This window comes from Schistocerca serialis, chromosome 2, assembly GCF_023864345.2.
Source record: "Schistocerca serialis cubense isolate TAMUIC-IGC-003099 chromosome 2, iqSchSeri2.2, whole genome shotgun sequence".
Classification (NCBI taxonomy): domain Eukaryota; kingdom Metazoa; phylum Arthropoda; class Insecta; order Orthoptera; family Acrididae; genus Schistocerca; species Schistocerca serialis.
In genome coordinates, this window is record NC_064639.1 from 1,043,289,144 (window position 1) to 1,043,308,977 (window position 19,834).

Below are 19,834 nucleotides of genomic sequence, written 5' to 3' on the forward strand. Positions count from 1 at the left end.
CGACACACTGTATATTATGTTGGGTTACAACAGTGGTATGAGGTAAGCATTATGCACAAGTCGAATAACCAAACTGATGTACAGTTTTGCTGTCAGGCTGCATGGGTTAACCACGAGAGTGCTCCTGCTGTCACAAGAAATCACACCCCAGACCATAACTCCAGGTGTAGGTCCAGTGGGTCCAGCATGCAGGCAGGTTGGTTGTAAGCCCTCAACTGGCATCCTCCTAACCAACATACAGCCTTCACTGGCACTGAGGTAGAACCAGCTTTCATCAGAAAACACAACAGAGTCCACCTTGCCCTCCAATGATCTCTTGCTTGACACCACTGATATCACAAATGGCAGTAGCTTGGGGCGAATGGAACGCATGCTACAAGGCATCTGGCTCAGAGCTGTCCCTGAAGTAACCAATTCATTGTGTCACTGTGGAGGCAACTGCTGCTCAAATTGCTGCTGCAGATGCAGTACGATGTGCCAGAGCCATATGCCAGACAAATTGGTCTTACCTTTCAGTGCCATGTGGCTGTCCGGAGCCTGGTCTTCTTGCAACCAAACATTCTTGTGACTTCCACTCCCAGCAATAATCATACACAGCTGTTACATTTGTGCCATGTCTTTCTACAATATTGCAGAAGGAACATCCAGCTTCTCATAGTCTTATTATACAACTATGTTCAAACTCGGTGAGATGCTGATCATGGCATCTTCGTTGCCTTAAAGGCATTCTTGACTAACATCAACTCACTTCGTTCAACGTCAAAGGTAACTAAACTCACAACTGTTACAGTGTGTATTTAAAGCAAAACTGATTTACAACCTCATAGTGGCACTGCCAGCACCACTCTTTTGAAACTGGTGCAAACATCATCTTTCAGTTGCAGGAACACACCTACCAACTTTCGTATATGTTGCACAGCTCTTTCTTGGTGTTGCAATTATTATTTTTCCCCCCTGTCAGTGTATTATGGATCCATGAAGATCTGGCATCACAAAGTGTAGTTTGTCACTGAAGGTGTAAAACTAACATAAAATACAAGGGCACGGTGGGATAAATTTTTTTTTTATGATCACATGATGTGTGCATATGATGAACACAGTTACAAAAATAACTGTAGCTTTTTGCAAACAAGTACTACAAATTAACAAAAGTATTAAATTATAGTAGTTTGAGAAAATAGAGTGGCAAGTGGAGTGTGCCAACTACCACAGCACGTTGAGTGATGAGCAATGCAGTAGTGACTCTACGCATGTCACAGACTTCAGTCTGTGCCAACTGCCTTCCAACATGGTTAACTAACATTACAAACACATCCGAAATTGCACACCTGCTGGAGCATGTCATCATATATATTAAAGTAAGTGTTACAGGGAAATTCATTCTGTACATTTAGATTTCTGTCCGGTTCATTTCTTTTGGCTGAGTACCTTTCAAGTTCTTCAAGCACGTCGATCATTGATGCTGGACTATTGCCATGTGCATACGAAGTAGATGACATAAAATGTCCACATATTGACCTTGTCAAGTGTGCACACTGTTCCATTCTTCTGTGTTTGAATCACTTCATTTAAACTACATATTTGATTTGCACTGTGGTGTCAAATAAGGGAAGAATGTAGAACACCACAGTAAGTGCTATTTTGGGAAATTTAACTCTGTAACTAATGCATCTATTAAAATACATTGTTTCTTGCAAAGGTTCAGTTTTTTGCCATATAATATCTATTATAACAATCCTGAATCTGGCAATTATAATTGTCTGTAACATGATACTGTTTCTTCATTAAGCTTTGAGTCTATAGTCTTTGGATCTGTTAACCTTCAGACACTGTTTCTACATTAATGCACAGATTTACAAACTAATGAGCTTGATGGTGGTAGAATACACACATTTCTCTACTTCAAAATCATTTTTATTTGGTTTTAGCCAACTGAGCTCACAGACTTCCCCTGTAAGGAAATGGAAATCACTGATATAAGTATGAATGGGCCTTATATGGAGTCTTGAGAAATGCCAAAATTATGTTTCTTATCCTGGATCTTTTCCTTTGTATTATTTCTGCCTTATCATATAGTTTCTGAGTGCTATTACTATTATGATTCTAGTCATAACATGGCCTAATGAGTCTCTTTCACACTGCATAAAAATTTAAATTTGAATGCAAATGGTTGAGAACATAAAAATTTGTTTCTGGCTCCAATTCAAAGTTTTCCACTGACACCATAGTTTGAAAGCTTTTTAAAATGTATGTATAGTGTATCGTTTCAAAAGTTTTGGAGAGATCAATGTACTTGTGGAATGTTTCCAAGTGTTTAATGAATAAAATACTCTGCTGCTGATGTAGTACTCCAGCAACTTACTGGTTTAGCGAGTTCTGTAAAAATCCTAACAATCTGGACCTCTTATAGTAGTCTCAGAAGCATCTCAGAATTAATGGCACAATCCAGAATTACTTTCACAATTTATCTGTTAGTGTTCGAGAGCAAGTTAACAGACCTGCAACCTTAAACACCCTTTTCTACTTTGTTTATACAAAGATAGATTGCTACTTACTGTAAAGAAGACACATCAAGTTGCAGACAGGCACGATTAAAAAGACACTCACATTTAGCTCTCGGCCACAGCCTTTGGCAGTAAACACATGCACTCTCTCTCTCTCACCACAAGCAAGAACACCTCTTGCAAAAGTAGCAATCTATCTTTTCCTACATCGTTGATATTCCTACCTGGAGTTTCCATTGATTTTTTTATACAAAAATTTGACAACAGACAATTTCAGTCTGTCAAGGAAAATACCTTCTTCTACAAGGTGTACAATTTTTGCTTCCGACGTTTTTTCCCCAACATTTGAGGCGTTAATGAAACAAATTGGTTACACCTGTATCATTCAAAGTATTTTCCCTCGCTGGCCACTACTTTCTCCCATCTTTTGGGCAGTGTACGAATTTCACACTGAAAAAATTGTTTATCTTTTGAAGCGATCCAAGAATCGATCCTATTTTGACTTCTCCATGAGATTGGAAGTGTTGGTCAGCCAGGCCATGCGCCATTGATCTACACAGGTGATAGTCAGAGGGAGCAACGTCTGGAGAATATGGCAGGTGGGGTAGGACTTCCCATTTTAAAGTTTCCAAGTATGTTTTGACCTCTTTTGCAATGTGGGGTGGAGCGTTGTCATGCTGCAAAATCACTTTATCGTGCCTTCACTGTATTGCGGCCGTTTGTCTTTTAATGCTCTGCTCAAACGCATTAATTGAATTCGATAACAAGCACCTGTGATTGTTTCATTTGGTTTTAACACCTTATAGTACATGACACCGAGTTTGTCCAACCAAATGCAGAGCATGATCTTGGAGCCATGAATATTCGGTTTGGCCATCGACGTGGAAGCATGGCCGGGATATCCCCATGATTTTTTTGCATTTAGGGTTATCGTAATGAACCCATTTTTCATCCCCGGTCACAATGCGATGCAGAAATCCCTTCCATTTTTGCCTCTGAAGCAACTGTTCACAAACACACAAATGCCGTTGAACGTCTCTTGGTTTCAGCTCACACAGGACCCAAGTTCCTTCTTTCTGAATCATGCACATAGCCTTGAGATGTTTTGAAATGGCTTGCTGTGTCACTCCCACTAATTGTGCCAATTCTTCTTGAGTTTGACGCTAGTATTCACACAGCAATATCTCCACTTCTGCATCTTCGAAAACATCTCTCTTTCACAACTATGCCGCTCTACGATGTTAAAATCACCGTTCTTGAAGTGTTGAATCCACTCAAGACACATTCTTTCACTAATAGCATCCTTACCATATGTACCTGAGAGCATTTGATGAGACTCAGCCACTGTTTTCTTCATATTGAAACAAAACAGTAACACCTCCCGCAAATGACGAGAATTAGGCTCGTAAACTGACATTTTCAATCAAGAACAACTTTATGATGCACACACAAATCGACTAATGTTTGAATGGGGCTATGTTGACCAAGGTCCAAGCTAACTGCCTGACACTGTGATCTGTTTCGACCGCTACTTACCGCTGTCGCTACCTTTCGGCAAACGGCGAAAGCAAAGTTGAAAACCTTGTAGAACAGAGATGTCTGTAATGTCTACCACAGGTGAAGATGTTGAAACAACCAGCCAACCAGTTGCAAAACAAAGGTTTATTAGGCTTCAATATTTCTAAAAATATCTTTTTCAGAAGGAGTGGGCCTTGCTACATCACATAATGGTACTTTACATTAGCTGAAGCCAAGTGGTTCTTGTCATATATAAAATTGACAAAACAAGAATCATTCCTAGTCATGGCTTTAGATAGCAGCCAGATTACATTTAGTGTACTTCAGAATGAATGCTCACTAGTAAATGCCTGCATGTAGAGGCTCTTGTCAACACAAAATTGTAACAGGAGTCACAGGATAAAATATTTGCATAAGCTATGTGTACATCATGCCAGAGACTAATGTCATCTGAATTACCTACGACAGGTACTGTAGTTCACTTCACTGAAACACCAAGCTGATAATGTGCATCTTGTTTCATGCAGACAGCAGCTTCAATGATGTTTAAATCATTAATAACTTTGATAACAAGAAATGAGTCACGGAAAAAATGTTATTAACAGCTAATGCTATACCGTTACTCTTAAATGTGAATGTATTCTCCCTCACAAATAAAATTTAAATAAAAATCTGTTGTTCACAGGACAAAATACTTGCACATTTTACCCTGGGTCCTTCTAAAAACACATGGTTCTTGTCCGTAAGAGGAACAGAACTTATATCACATAGCTTGTTTAACGCCATACTCACTATTTCTGAAACCTTCGTATTTATAAAATTGTTCCCTAATTTCCTGAACAGTAAGAGGTCAATCTCCCTAACTTGTTTATGTAGTTAATATGTTTTCATATTGCATGTACATACTCTGTACACTTTTAGTCATGTGTTTCCACTTCTTTACTTACAAATGATAGTTTCAGGTGGGAAGGGGTCTGAAAACTATGGTTGTGTAAAATACTGCTAGAGGTCTGGCCTGAATTTCCTCGTAAAAGATATTGCCAACCAAAGAAAGCAATTATGTGATAGCCATTATCAAAAACTGCTTTGTTTTGTATTAATAATTGCTCATTATTTTCTTACAAGGGTGGTTTGAAAAGTTCTCAGAGTGGAATAGAAAAAAAGTATTTACATCACTGAAACTTTTTTTAATTTTTCCATGAAGTCTCCTTGTAGATTAATGCACTTGGTCCAGTGATGTTCCAGTGCCTTGATCCCATCTCGAAAATGAGTTTCTTCCACACCTGCAAAATAGTTGTCAACTCCGGCTATCAATTCTTCGTTTGAAATGAATCTTCATCCACCAAGAAACATTTTCAGTTTTGGGAAGAGATGGAAGTCTGATGGAGCCATATCACGTGAATAAGGCAGGTGTGGCAACAATTCATACCTTAGTTCGTGTAATTTTGCCGTGGTGATGGCATGCGTTTTTGATCCAGCATCAAGAGTTGCAGCATACATCTTCCAGATAATTTTTTCATTTCTAATTCTTCAGTTAAAATGTGATATATCCTTTCAGATGACATCTTGCAAGCATAAGCAATTTCATGCACTTTCAATTGGCAATCCTCCATGACCATTTTGTGCACTTTTGCAATGATTTCTGAAGTAGTGACATCTCTTGGCCGACTACTGCACGGATCATAATCTAAGCTCTCCTGACCAAATATAAATTCATTTGTCCACTTGGCGACAGTTGAATATGAAGGAGCAGAGACCCCCATTGTATTCTGGAAATCAGCAAGAATGTCCTTTGCTTTCATATCTTCCTTTATGAAGTACTTAATCACTGCTTGAATCTTTATTTTTTCCATCTTTGCAAATCACTACATGGAAACAACAACAGAGCCACATCACCAACACAGCTCTCAGCTCTCTTCCAAGAGCACTGACGTGGTACGTATTTACAGGCAACAGCACAATGAATATCACGTGAACAACTCTCTGCGCTAGCGCTAACCTCTCGTCGTGATTCTCAGAACTTTCCAAACCACCCTCATATTTTTCAAATGACCATGTGTCAGCTGCAATTTCACAGAAGCACAAAACATGGGTGTTGGCTGCCAACTCTGCAAGAGGGAGGCGAGGCGTGTTCCCCTGCACCTCTCTTCCCCCCTTGGGTAATCTAAGTTCTTGTATGTTTACACTTGTGGGCAATTGCTATGTTACAATGTCCACATTGTAACAGTTATTCCGTAGTGAAAATTTGCCACACCTAATGCAGTGATGGAACTGAACTTCTTGGCTGGTTTGACTAGGCTGTTTATTTTGTGATGATTTCTACAATGAAATTCAGTATGTATGCTTAGCTCTTCACTATCAGCAGATGTCTAAGTTTACAAGAACTTACTTCTAGAACCTTCTAGATATTAGGTGTATTTTTGTAATGTTTTGACGACAAAATCAGAGCTCCTTTACATCAGAAAATTTGATTACCTTTCTGCAACAAAAATTTTCCTTTTGTGTTTTGCTCAATAAAGTTCTTTCTCTTTCCAATTTCGTTGATTTTTCTTATAAGGTCACAATATCTTGCACAGTTTTATGTCACTGATTATAAGTTGTAAGCTGGAAATTAGGTACTTACAACTTACACACGATTTCTTTTTCAAATAAATGGCTACCACATGCACTCTTGCTGCACATCTTACACCGTTCACCAATCATGGGTCAGGTACCTGATTATAAAGATAACATTGACCAATATAAGCTGTTTTTCATGTTTAATTAAGCTGAATGTTTCAAACATGCAATATGTTTATACTGTTTCCTTTTCTTCTTTTTGCTCTCTTTTTGACTATAAAGTATTCTCAACAAAGAAGCTAGAAACCAAAACCAATTACCATCTGGGGGTCACTCTAATGCATATAATCAATATATTTTAAAATGAAGAAAGAAACAGAGGAAGAAAAAAAGAAGCAGCAGAAACAGAAGAAAATTAAAGGAAGATAGATGCAGGAATGGGAAGCAGCTAGAAACCAGTTCCCAATTTTCACACCACTGGATATTCAGAACATATGTGGACTTCAATGCACAGGCCCCTTTGCTGTAAACCACATTAAAAATAAACACATTAACTGAATAAGATGCAATTGGTCACACTGGCATCATCATCGTCAGTTTTTATCACTGTTAGCAGTACAACTATAATGCAAAAGATTTGTTCACAGACTGCAATCTGACAAACTGACGTGACTAATTTCTGCCCGTTATTGTGAATTTCTAACATCTGTAAATATGTATAAATATTAAAATCTAAGCATACCTGTTGTGACTACAGTAGAAGACTGAATGGAAGAAAGTTGATACAGAGAAGAGAAGCACAAGGGCAGAACCATATATCATTGCAGACCAGTACTGTGGCCAGCTAGTTGCTCGCTGTATAAGGGCAAAACATGCTATGATGCTGGGCACCACCCATACCTAGATAACAATATTGTTCACATTTTACACACATCAAGGAGCAGATACAGAAGTAATTTATCACTAACAAAGAGCATCAAATCAATTAACAATACATGTAGGTGACATTAATTCATCAAATATCAGCCTATTATGTTAACTTTCTCTCTTCAGACTGTGCCATGAAGGTTCACTGGTTGTTACGACAGCTTGCACTCAGCACAGTTAGTGATAACTGAACACAGTACACCAGATTTGCAATCCAAATCACTTTTCTTTTTAATTTCCCTAAATGACAGAAAGAGCTGACATTCCAAAATATGTTCTGTTGTGTTATTGAATTATATGTATTTTAATATTCACCAAAGCTTTGATAATGCTGTTACAAGTGTTTTGTTTTTGTTAAGATTTCAAATGGCACTCAATGAAGAGCAAGAGAATGTGGTCTGTAAACGAGCATATGACACCAGACGGTGTTTATATCCAGTACCTGGTTGCTGAGCACACAGGGAAGAATAGGTCCCATACAGGCAGCCAACATTTAGCACACATTAAAACATGCAAGTGAGCTGACGAAATCTTGGAAAATATGAAAAGGATGGTTTTTAACAAATTAATTCAACTTAGGTAAATATAAATTCTAATATTTTATTAGATTTGTGGAACATGGCAATTTCTTTTTATTCACAAGTGATGAAATAAAGCATAAGACCCCATGCTGGTGCAAGTCCAAGAATGCTCATCGGCAGTAGATCATGAAGCTGCAACTGTCCTGAATTTTTCAATAATTTTCATGACAGAAAAACGTTATTCACAACAAAATGTTGACCCACAGACCTGATGTCAGCCAAGTTTCTGTATAGCTTGGGAAACTCTTCTATATGTACACCACAATACCAACCAACACATTTGTGCTGTTGTAGTACTTGTACCTGAGCAGAGTGCAGTATTGTTAACCAATCACTTCTAATTGCATTTCCAAACGTACAGTACCTGGTGCAACTGAAAATAGAGTGCTAATTAATTTCAATTCATTTTCTAGGCTATGCACATCCTGAATCCTTGTCTCAACACTTGGTCAAAGCTACACAATATATTGCTAACAAACCATAAAACATGTATAGAGGTACTTGTAGCATATGAAGACATTAAAAGAAATTAAATTTCCTGCACCACGCTGCATTTCAAATAAACACAGTTCATTCATTAACACATTAATTTTATCACATAAATTAATAATTAGTACATCCTTCATTTGAAATACCATATTTAATTTATTTAAATGTCCTGTTACACCAGTCAATGTACACAGTGTGTGCTACAGGTGGGTAGCCTGCTACCTGCAATTGTCCAGTTGACAGTCTGCATGTGCTTACAGTCATTTATGCCCCATGGGGCAGAGTTGAAGCAACCTATTCTAAGAGGGAGAAGGACACGCAGAGGGTGCTTTGAGCCTCCAGCTGATCCATGTCAGCCCCTATGAAGGATACTAATTGATACTTTCTGGCAGATTAAAATTTTGTAGCAAACCAGGACTGCAGGAGTACTAGTCCCCCAAGACATGTGGGACAGCTTCCATGAATTTGCATGTGAAAGGCAAGGGTCCCAGGTTAGAGTCCCAATGTGAGACGCAGTTTTAATCTACCAGTAAATTTCAAATCGGCACATATTCCACTGCAGACAGAAAATTCGTTCTGAAAATATGAACTGATACATTTTTGTTCAGTTAGTGTTGTATGCTTTATTTATTTTGTGTTCCTTAGATCTAGTTAATGAGTGAATAATAAGGAAGTGGAACATGTCGAACAAGGACATGGAACGCATGAGAGGCGGGTGTTTATGAGAGGTCACATATGCATATTTACTTGGGTGTAGCTCAAAGTCGGTGAACCTCATATGGAATAAATTATATATAATTCTCAGACTTGAAGGACTAACCCTCTTGAGTAGCACCCTAGGTGCCAGTATATGACAGTGATGATTTGTGGGTGAACATGTGAACATCAAACAAGAAATGCTTCATGTATAACACTTTGAATATTTTCACATAAATTATTAAAGTATTGTATTTTAAAATCTGTTAGTACATGTAGACAGCATTCTTTAATGCTGCAGGCATTTTCCCCAATTAAATTACTTTTAAAAATTTTAATGTTAAGTGACAACATGCAAGTATGGTTTCAGTATATGACAATGAACTGAGAGTTCCATTAGGATGGATTATTCTATAATATGACATATCATATTATATCATACAACTTTTGCATATTAATTAAATGACAACAATTTTTAAGCTTTGTAAACACAGAATTAGAACCCAGTTGTAATTTATTTGGTTGTTTAATATATTTGAGGATGGGCAACATTAGCTGAAACTAGTAATTTTGAAATAAACAGTGAACAACAACAGACAAAAAATAAGCCTATTTTGTAAGAAATAAGTGATTTGTAAAAGATGTGAAGAAATGTTTGTTAACTCCATGAGAATGTGTTTAATGCAGCATGATAAAAATGGAGGCACAGAAAAACTATGACATTAACACTGGCTACACCAGCTGTTCACATAAGTACAAAGTAAAATGTGATATTCTATATTACTTTGCTGTGGAAGAAATATTTCTTTTGCTTCCCTGGAAAAATGATTTGTGTGTGTGTGTGTGTGTGTGTGTGTGTGTGTGTTTTCATTGTGAAGAACATTGAGTAATGCAGGTCAGTGGAGCTGAGTGAATGGACAGATGGACAGACTGCAAGAGCTATAGGGTACTACCTATCCAGTTAAAGATAATCAATATTATTAAAAGGAAAGTTGCTACTCACCATATAGCGGAGATAGTGAATCGCAGATAGGCACAGCAAAATAACTTTTACAAATAAAGCTTTCGGCCAGTAAGAATTTCGTCAAAAATAGATCTCTCTCTCTCTCTCTCTCTCTCTCTCTCTCTCTCTCTCTCTCTCTCTCTCACACACACACACACACACACACACACACACACACACACGCACACATGCTCGCAAATGCAATTCACACACATGACTGCTGCCTCACGCAACTGAAACCACACAGTTAACGATAAATGTAGAAATGGGCATAAACATGCTTGTCTCTGGGTGGGCTAGCTTACTGGCATTGAGTTTGGGCACTACAGCCTGACATTCCATGTTTGCAAAGACCAAACAGTTTATACTGAAGGCACTGATCTCAAGACAGAAACGAATATTTCTTCTACTGGCCTCTTTGGCAGGGGCCTGTGCATGACAGCAGATGAAGGACTAGCATCTGATGATCCTCTACCTACAAGGTGTGGTTGGAAACTCTGCTTTGCATCTTGCCACATTTGTCCCATGTGACTCTTCTTGTCAGCTTGCCACAATCACCTTACGGTTCAAGCACCACCAACCTGCTGCTGTTACTGTCAAAGTTATCTTGCTGACCTCGTTCTGGCCCAACAGTATTTCTATCAAGCCACCAAGAAACCCTACCATTGCACTAACAAGGGTCTACTGGTGTGGGGGCTTAAAATTTCTTATCTTATAGCTTAATCAGTTATAAACAGAATCTCATGTTGGCCAGTTATTGCAACAGGAATTCAATGAACACCATTCTATTTGCGATCACATTAAGCAAGAGAGACCCGTGCCTAAGCGGGCATGTGTGCGAGTTGTGGTTGCATGAATGGGTGTGTGGTTGCATGAATGGGTGTGTGTGTTCTTTACTTTGGGAAGATTTTGTATGAAAGCTTAAATATTTTAGTAGTTCTTTGTCATAGTGCCTGTCTTCAACTCAATGTCCCGTCTATGTGTTGGGTAGCAAACTATACTTCCCACATTATTGTTTGATGGCTGCAATATGTGATTGTGGAGCATTTTGCAAAACAAAGTTCACAAAAAATTCAAGAGGGTCTGAAAATGAACTATTATGAACTTACTGTGAAAACAGATTGCATAAGAGCTCAACTAAATGGATGTATCAAAAAATTTGAGAATAAAATAAATACAACTTTCCAGCAGGCATGTGGCCTCAGGCAAAAATTAGAGATGTTAAAATAAGAAGTTAAATGATACACATATTTTTAATAAGCTTCCTGAAAAAATGGCATATGTGATTAAGCATTATGATGCCAGAGTGCAGCAGTAAGAAGAATAATGAAGCCTTGACTGGAAGGAGCTACGAGTGAGGTGACTTCCTTGTCATCACCAGGGCTATCCCCTGAGGAAGAAAGTTTCTCTGGTGTAAACAAATTGGCTGACAAAAAGTTCAGAGGAACACTGGATAATACTGAGGCAGAAGTGTCTTCCATAAGTCACTGTGAATGAAGGCATATAAAAGGGCTTTAGAGAATTAACAGCAATTATTCCCTGAACTTTTCATCAGACAAGATAGTCTCAATGAGATGTGAAATACTGCAGTTTTTAATGACAAATCCAGGGAAGCTCAACTGGCGTGATGAGTTGTCTTTACTGGATAGTTGTGGTTTACATCATCAGTCCCCAGTTTTCAAGCTCAGGGGGTAATGTTCAAGCAGTAATGTTCCTGAGTTTCTGTGCAGAAATCACTAAAATTTACAGTTAATTGATTACAACTTTTTTAAACAGAAATTGAATGTGACTATTCATTCCAAGACAGAGAAGAAAAGTAAGTATGTGGCAATGTACCACTCTGAAGGATGGGCACAAATCATTCAAAGTTGCAGGAGAAATCCTTATCCTATCATCATACGCACTATGCTGTACCACAATACGACCAGAATGACATTCTCATCTTATAAAGAAAGGGATCAAATTAATGATATGAATATAATAGAGGGAAACATTCCACGTGGGAAAAATATATCTAAAAACAAAGATGGTGTGACTTACCAAACAAAAGCACTGGCATGTTGATAGACACACAAACAAACACACAAAATTCAAGCTTTCGCAACCAACGGTTGCGTCATCAGGAAAGAGGGAAGGAGAGGGAAAGACGAAAGGATGTGGGTTTTAAGGGAGAGGGTAAGGAGTCATTCCAATCCCGGGAGCAGAAAGACTTACCTTAGGGGGAAAAAAGGACAGGTACACACACACACACACACACACACACACACACACACACACACACACACACACACACACATATATATATCTGGGATATGTGTGTGTGCGCGAGTGTATACCTGTCCTTTTTTACCCTCTCCCTTAAAACCCAGATCCTTTCGTCTTTCCCTCTCCTTCCCTCTTTCCTGATGAAGCAACCGTTGGTTGTGAAAGCTTGAATTTTGTGTGTCTGTTTGTGTGTCTATCAACATGCCAGCGCTTTCATTTGGTAAGTCACATCATCTTTGTTTTTAGATATAAAGAAAGGGATCACCTTCGTCAAATACGTATTATTCCAAGACATACATGAAAAACCTTCAATTAGCAGCTGCAAAACTTAAGAATCTGCTTGCAATGTGTGAGAAACAGATGACCAAGTGGGAAAATCGTGAATATTTTGCAGTTCGTTGAGTGATAAAACTAAGTGTGTGTGACACTGCCTGAACCAGATATTTAAAACAACTTTGATACAGATTAAAGGTTTTTGTGGATTAAGTCCTCCGATTACAGTTTTATTTACTCAATCTTTGCTTTGCAGTTTCTTTTGTTTATTTTGAAACAATAAAATTGGAATCGGCGTCCAACATGTCTCACTTACTTTTAGTACAGATACAAAAAATTGGTACGTCTTGGTAATTCCAGATCAACAAATGTGCGCTTACCAAACACTGACCCATCACTCCTGTCCCCACCTCCAAATGGGAGGGTAGTATGATAATGAATCTCATATTCTAACATTTGTAAATTTGGTAACAATAAAAGAGATGCAATCAATTTCTCAAAGTACCATAGTTGATTTTTAAGATTTTGCAAAATATTCTCTGCTTACATCCTGTTCTTTCCTAAGAGTCACTGTCACTGTCATTTCAATCTTCTCCTCTTCCTTTTCCCTTACCACTTCTGATAATACTAAATGGCTTCAGATGTGCGCTAAGCTAATCTATAAGGAGGGATTCAATAAACAATGTAACATTTTTTTTACTTGACCAGTATGAGTTAAAAATGTGGAATTTGTTGTGAGACCCTGTGGAATATTCCCAATTCAGCCCCTATAGTTTCATGAAACTCTGATAGGTGGCAGTGCTATTTGTAGCCTTGAAAATGTCATCGGTAATAGAGGTACGTTTCAAACAGACAGCTGTCACTGAGTTAATCTTGGCAGAAAACCAGAGCATCACAGATATCCACTTGCAGAATGTCTACACAGACCTGGCAGTGAACAAAAACCTGGTGAGTTTTTTGGCATCTGTCATGATTGCAACATGTTCGTGTAACGCTGGCTGCACACAGCTGTGACTCTTGCAATGCTGGAATGCATGAATAATCTCATTCGAGGTGCTTGATGGATCATAATGAAACACCTCTTTGCGCAACTGGATGTCTCTGTTGTTTGTCGTATGCTTCACATCTGCTGTGCAGCGAGCTACGTTAATTTAAGTATTAACTGTATTTTTCTTACTTGTCACTTCTTCCGTGTGTTTTTGCTTTTAGGGAGCTTTAATTTTCAAGTTCTAGTAATAGTGTTCCATAGATTTCGTGTTTGTTTGAATACAGTCAGAGGAGTCCCTTCAGCCATAGGGCCAGTGTCGTTGTAACTGCCATCTGCTTCACATCTGCTGTGCAGTGAGCTACGTTAATTTAAGAATTAACTGTATTTTTCTTACTTGTCACTTCTTCTTCCGTGTGTTTTTGCTTTTAGGAAGCTTTAATTTTCGAGTGCTAGTAATAGTGTTACATACATTTCGTGTTTGTTTTGAATACAGTCAGAGAGAGTCCCTTTAGTCAGCTGTTGTGCTAATGTTTGTTCTCAATATAGTCCAGAGACAGGTAGTGCTTATTTTCATTGTTTTCAACAAGAAGTGTCTAGTAACCCCAGTTTAGTCAGCTATCAGCCGCCTTTAGTGAATTAGCAGTCTAGTTAAAAGTTGATTAACTCTCTACAGTTAATTGATTTCTTAGGATGGATAGGATGTGTGACTGCTGTGTATGGATGCAGGAGGAGCTGGCCACTGTTTGTGAACAGCTGAACGTGTTGATGGCCGCGGTCAGCCATTTTCAGGTTGCTGCCTTGGAGTGTAGCGGCAGTGGGGAGTCTGTTGTGCCGCATGGTACACCCCAGGTGTTACATGCTTCACCCACGGTCCCTGCTGTCGACACATCTTCGCGGGTACCAGGCGCGGTTGGGCCACCCTCTTCCCAAAGGGAGTGGCGGGTTCAGCTGCGTTCGCGGTGCAAGAGGCGGAGGGTCAATGTGGAGGCTGGCCGTGTGGCATCGTCCGCTCTGCCTGTGAGTGTGTAACGCCGGAAATGCATATCCTCCTATTTCCATCTATTGTACTGTAAATTTTTTCATTATGTTGTTACCTGAATATATAACATTTCTGTGTCTTTGTATATTGTAATTGTTTTACTATTTGTATATATATGCATTTATGTCGATGTATAATTGGTTTGTTTTGTGAATATTATTTGTATTTATACGCTGGGTCTGGCCTAGGGAAAACTATACTATCGAACGAATACATCGATAGGTCGTGTGGAGAACGAAAGTGTTTAGGATATTTGGTATAGTGTTAACTCTGCCGCGTGGAGCGCGGGCAGAGAGGGAGTCTGGCTGGAGTAGTGCAGTGGAGCAAGTGTGTTGTGTGACGCTCCCGCGAGTTGCCGCGCTTTCGGGGTTTGGCAGCATGTAATTGCGCTCGACTTGCAATGATAGTTTCTGACATGGTGTCGCGGATGGGAAGCATTAGCTGGTGCACATCAAGAGCCCGTTTCGTCTGGTGACCGTGTTGAGAAGAAGGCGCGCCAACATCCAGCTTCTGCAACAGCGACGGCCGACAATGAGTGACTGTCGCCACCTCCTCGATCGACGGCTTCAAACCTTCAATCAACCAACAAGGAAGACTAAAAGCACGTTAAGTTTCAGAACTGTGTGGCAGACCTCAGCTTTTCAAATTGTTCCATTTGCCTCGCAAAATTACAGCAACTTAGCATGAACCTTTGTTGCTCATTGTCCCAATTGCATTGCCAAGCAGGGTCCCTTCCTTTTCCGAAATGAACCCGAGTGTCATTGAAATTCAAACGCCAGCATTAAAATAATATAATTAGATTTCACTGCTTTAATTTCAAAGTTCAGTTAAAGTATTCATAGCTGGCTACAATATTTAGGTTACACGAGCACAAATTAAGAGTGCGAGTTTTGTTAGCATATTTTAGCTTACCTGTGACTGCAGCTCAGCTTGGTACGTACTAAATTTTACTATTGTTAATTGTTCAGAATCATTTAATTCAAGTTCAAAGTTAAATCTCTTGTTTCTAAATTGCGTAGAGTCAAGTTGCTTTTGAAATGATTGTTGAGGTAGTCCAAGACTAACCGTATTTTACTGGATTTCGATGTGCTTCAGAAAGAAAGCTCACTATTAACTTCAGTCACTAAATTAACTTTCGATTTTCCGGTTTTATTAATTCTTTTGCTAAATTAAGTCAGAGTGTAGCGAAATTTATTACTTCTGACAAACTTTCAGTTTTCACACTACACGTGTCAACCTTCAGTTGCCACGCTTCTAGTGCTAATTATATGTGTAATAACCTTTCTTTTTCAGTTACTATAGTAATTATCCTTAGGACTGGCGACCGTGATTTCCCCCAAATCTCAAATATCTAATTACCGCTAGTTATTTGTTAACGTAACGGCCGCACATTTACTTTCTTTATTAACTTTACCCCTTTTCAAAATTAATTTCCACCAGTTTCATTTGCATTTTTCCTTTCATTTAGATGTAACCCTTTCCTCCCTCTTTACCGACAGATTAACTTCGGTGACGATTGCTTTTCCCAAATTTCCATTAGGTACACGCGGTTTAATTTTTCACTGTCATTAAGGTCGATAAGTGAGAGGGAGGTTACAAGTGGACATGTGGCCACTCCTTCAGCAAGGTCTGTGCAGGCACACAGGGGGAGGGGTTTATTAGTGATTGGGAGCTCCAATGTTAGGCGGGTGATGGAGCCCCTTAGGGAAATAGCGGAAAGGTCGGGGAAGAAGGCAGTGTTCACTCTGTCTGCTTGCCGGGGGGTCTCATCCGAGATGTGGAGGAGGCCCTGCCAGTGGCGATAGAGAGCACTGGGTGCACCCAACTGCAAATTATTGCTCATGTCGGCACCAATGACTCCTGCTGTCTGGGTTCAGAGGTCATCCTCAGCTCATACAGGTGGTTGGCGGAGTTGGTGAAGGCAGAAAGCCTCACTCGTGGGGTGGAATTTGAGCTAACTATTTGTAGTATCGTTCCCAGAACCAATCGCGGTCCTCTGGTTTGGAGCCGAGTGGAAGGCTTAAACCAGAGGCTCAACGATTCTACGAAGATCTGGGGTGTAAATTTCTCGACCTCAGCTATCGGGTGGTGAAATGTAGGGTCCCCTTGAATAGGTCAGGTGTGCACTACACGCAGGAAGCGGCTACAAGGGTAGCGGAGTGCGTGTGGAGTGCACATGTGGGTTTTTTAGGTTAGAGAATTCCCTCCCTAGGCTGAACAAGATGCCTCCTGAGATGCAACAAGGCAGTAGTAGGCAAAACGCATCAGGAAATAACAATATTAATGTGGTAATAGCAAACTGCAGGAGCATCTATAGAAAGGTCCCAGAACTGCTCTCATTAACAAATGCTCACAATGCCCACATAGTACTAGGGACAGAAAGTTGGCTGAAACCAGATGTAAACAGTAATGAAATTCTAAACTCTGATTGGAATGTATACCTCAGAGACAGGCTGGACAGTGAGAGGGGGAGGCATGTTCAAAGCGATAAAAAGTGCAATAGTATCGAAGGAAATTGACGGAGATCCGAAATATGAAATAATTTGGGTGAAGGTCACGGTTAAAGCAGGCTCAAACATGGTAGTGGATGTCTCTATAGGCCCCCTGGCTCAGCAATGTTGTGGCAGAGCACCTGAAGGAAAATTTGGAAGGGTAAAGGTCATGGTTAAAGCAGGCTCAAACATGGTAGTGGATGTCTCTATAGGCCCCCTGGCTCAACAATGTTGTGGCAGAGCACCTGAAGGAAAATTTGGAAAATATTTCGAGTAGATTTCCCCACCATGTTATAGTTCTGGGTGGAGATTTTAATTTGCCGGATATAGACTGGGAGACTCAAACGTTTATAACGGGTGGCAGGGACAAAGAATCTAGTGAAATTTTTTTAAGTGCATTATCTGAAAACTACCTTGAGCAGTTAAACAGAGAACCGACTCGTGGCGATAACATATTAGACCTTCTGGTGACAAACAGACCCGAACTATTTGAAACAGTTAACGCAGAACAGGGAATCAGCGATCATAAAGCGGTTACTGCATTGATGATTTCAGCCATAAATAGAAATATTAAAAAAGGTAGGAAGATTTTTCTGTTTAGCAAAAGTGACAAAAAGCAGATTTAGAGTACTTGACAGTTCAACACAAAAGTTTTGTCTCAAGTACAGATAGTGTTGAGGATCAGTGGACAAAGTTCAAAACCATCGTACAATATGTATTAGATGAGTATGTGCCATGCAAGATCATAAGAGATGGAAAAGAGCCACCGTGGTACAATAACCGAGTTAGAAAACTGCTGCGGAAGCAAAGGGTACTTCACAGCAAACATGAACACGGCCAAAGCTTTGCAGACAAACAAAAATTACGCGAAGCGAAATATAGTGTGAGGAGGACTATGCGAGAGGCGTTCAATGAATTCGAAAATAAAGTTCTATGTACTGACTTGGCAGAAAATCCTAAGAAATTTTGGTCTTATGTCAAAGCGGTAGGTGGATCAAAACAAAATGTCCAGACACTCTGTGACCAAAATGGTATTGAAACAGAGGATGAACAGACTAAAGACCGAAATACTAAATGTCTTTTTCAAAAGCTGTTTCACAGAGGAAGACTGCACTGTAGTTCTTTCTCTAGACTGTCTCACAGATGACAAAATGGTAGATATCGAAATAGATGACAGAGGTATAGAGAAACAATTAAAATCACTCAAAAGAGGAAAGGCCGCTGGTCCTGATGGGATACCAGTTCAATTTCACACAGAGTACGTGAAGGAACTTGCCCCCCCTTCTTGCAGAGGTGTACCGTAGGTCTCTAGAAGAGCGTAGCATTCCAAAGGATTGGAAAAGGGCACAGGTCATCCCCGTTTTCAAGAAAAGATGTGCAGAACTACAGACCTATAGAACTAATGTCGATCAGTTGTAGAATTTTGGAGCACGTATTATGTTAGAGTATAATGACTTTTCTGGAGACTAGAAATCTACTCTGTAGGAATAAGCATGGGCTTCGAAAAAGACGATCGTGTGAAACCCAGCTCGTGCTATTCGTCCACGAGACTCAGAGGGCCATAGACACAGGTTCCCAGGTAGATGCTGTGTTTCTCGACTTCTGCAAGGTGTTCGATACAGTTCCCCACAGTCGTTTAATGAACAAAGTAAGAGCATATGGACTATCAGACCAATTGTGTGATTGGATTGAAGAGTTCCTAGATAACAGAATGCAGCATGTTATTCTCAATAGAGAGAAGTCTTCTGAAGTAAGAGTGATTTCAGGTGTGCTGCAGGGGAGTGTCGTAGGACCGTTGCTATTCACAATATCCACGACCTTGTGGATAACATCAGAAGTTCACTGACGCTTTTTGCAGATGATGCTGTGGTATATCAAGAGGTTGTAACAATGGAAAATTGTACTGAAATGCAGGAGGATCTGCAGCGAATTGATACATGGTGCAGGGAATGGCAATAGAATCTCAATGTAGACAAGTGTAATGTGCTGTGAATACACAGAAAGAAAGATCCCTTATCATTTAGCTACAATATAGCAGGTCAGCAACTGGAAGCAGTTAATTCCATAAATTATCTGGGAGTAGGCATTAGGAGTGATTTAAAATGGAATGATCATATGAAGTTGATCGTTGGTAAAGGAGATGCCAGACTGAGATTCATTGGAAGAATCGTAAGGAAATGCAATCCGAAAACAAAGGAAGTACATTACAGTACACTTGTTCGCCCACAGCTTGAATATTGCTCACCAGTGCGGGATCCGTACCAGATAGGGTTGATAGATGAGATAGAGAAGATGCAACGGAGAGCAGCGCGCTTCGTTGCAAGATCATTTAGTAATCGCGAAAGCATTACGGAGATGATAGATAAACTCCAGTGGAAGACTCTGCAGGAGAGATGGTCAGTAGCTCGGTATGAGCTTTTGTTGAAGTTTTGAAAACATATCTTCACTGAGAAGTCAAGCAGTATATTGCTCCCTCCTACGTATACCATGAGGATAAAAT

The 19,834-nt window shown here is 39.6% G+C and overlaps 1 protein-coding gene across 3 annotated transcripts in view; it reads right to left on the reverse strand.

The window, feature by feature from the left end:
• Nucleotides 1-19,834, reverse strand: part of LOC126458469 (monocyte to macrophage differentiation factor 2) — a 149,047-nt gene that overhangs the window by 54,255 nt on the left and 74,958 nt on the right. For all 3 annotated transcript variants that reach the window (XM_050095545.1, XM_050095544.1, XM_050095543.1), the window contains exon 4: nucleotides 7,324-7,481. In XM_050095545.1, coding sequence (XP_049951502.1) covers nucleotides 7,324-7,481 — 158 coding nt within the window. The remainder of the gene's footprint in view (nucleotides 1-7,323; nucleotides 7,482-19,834) is intronic.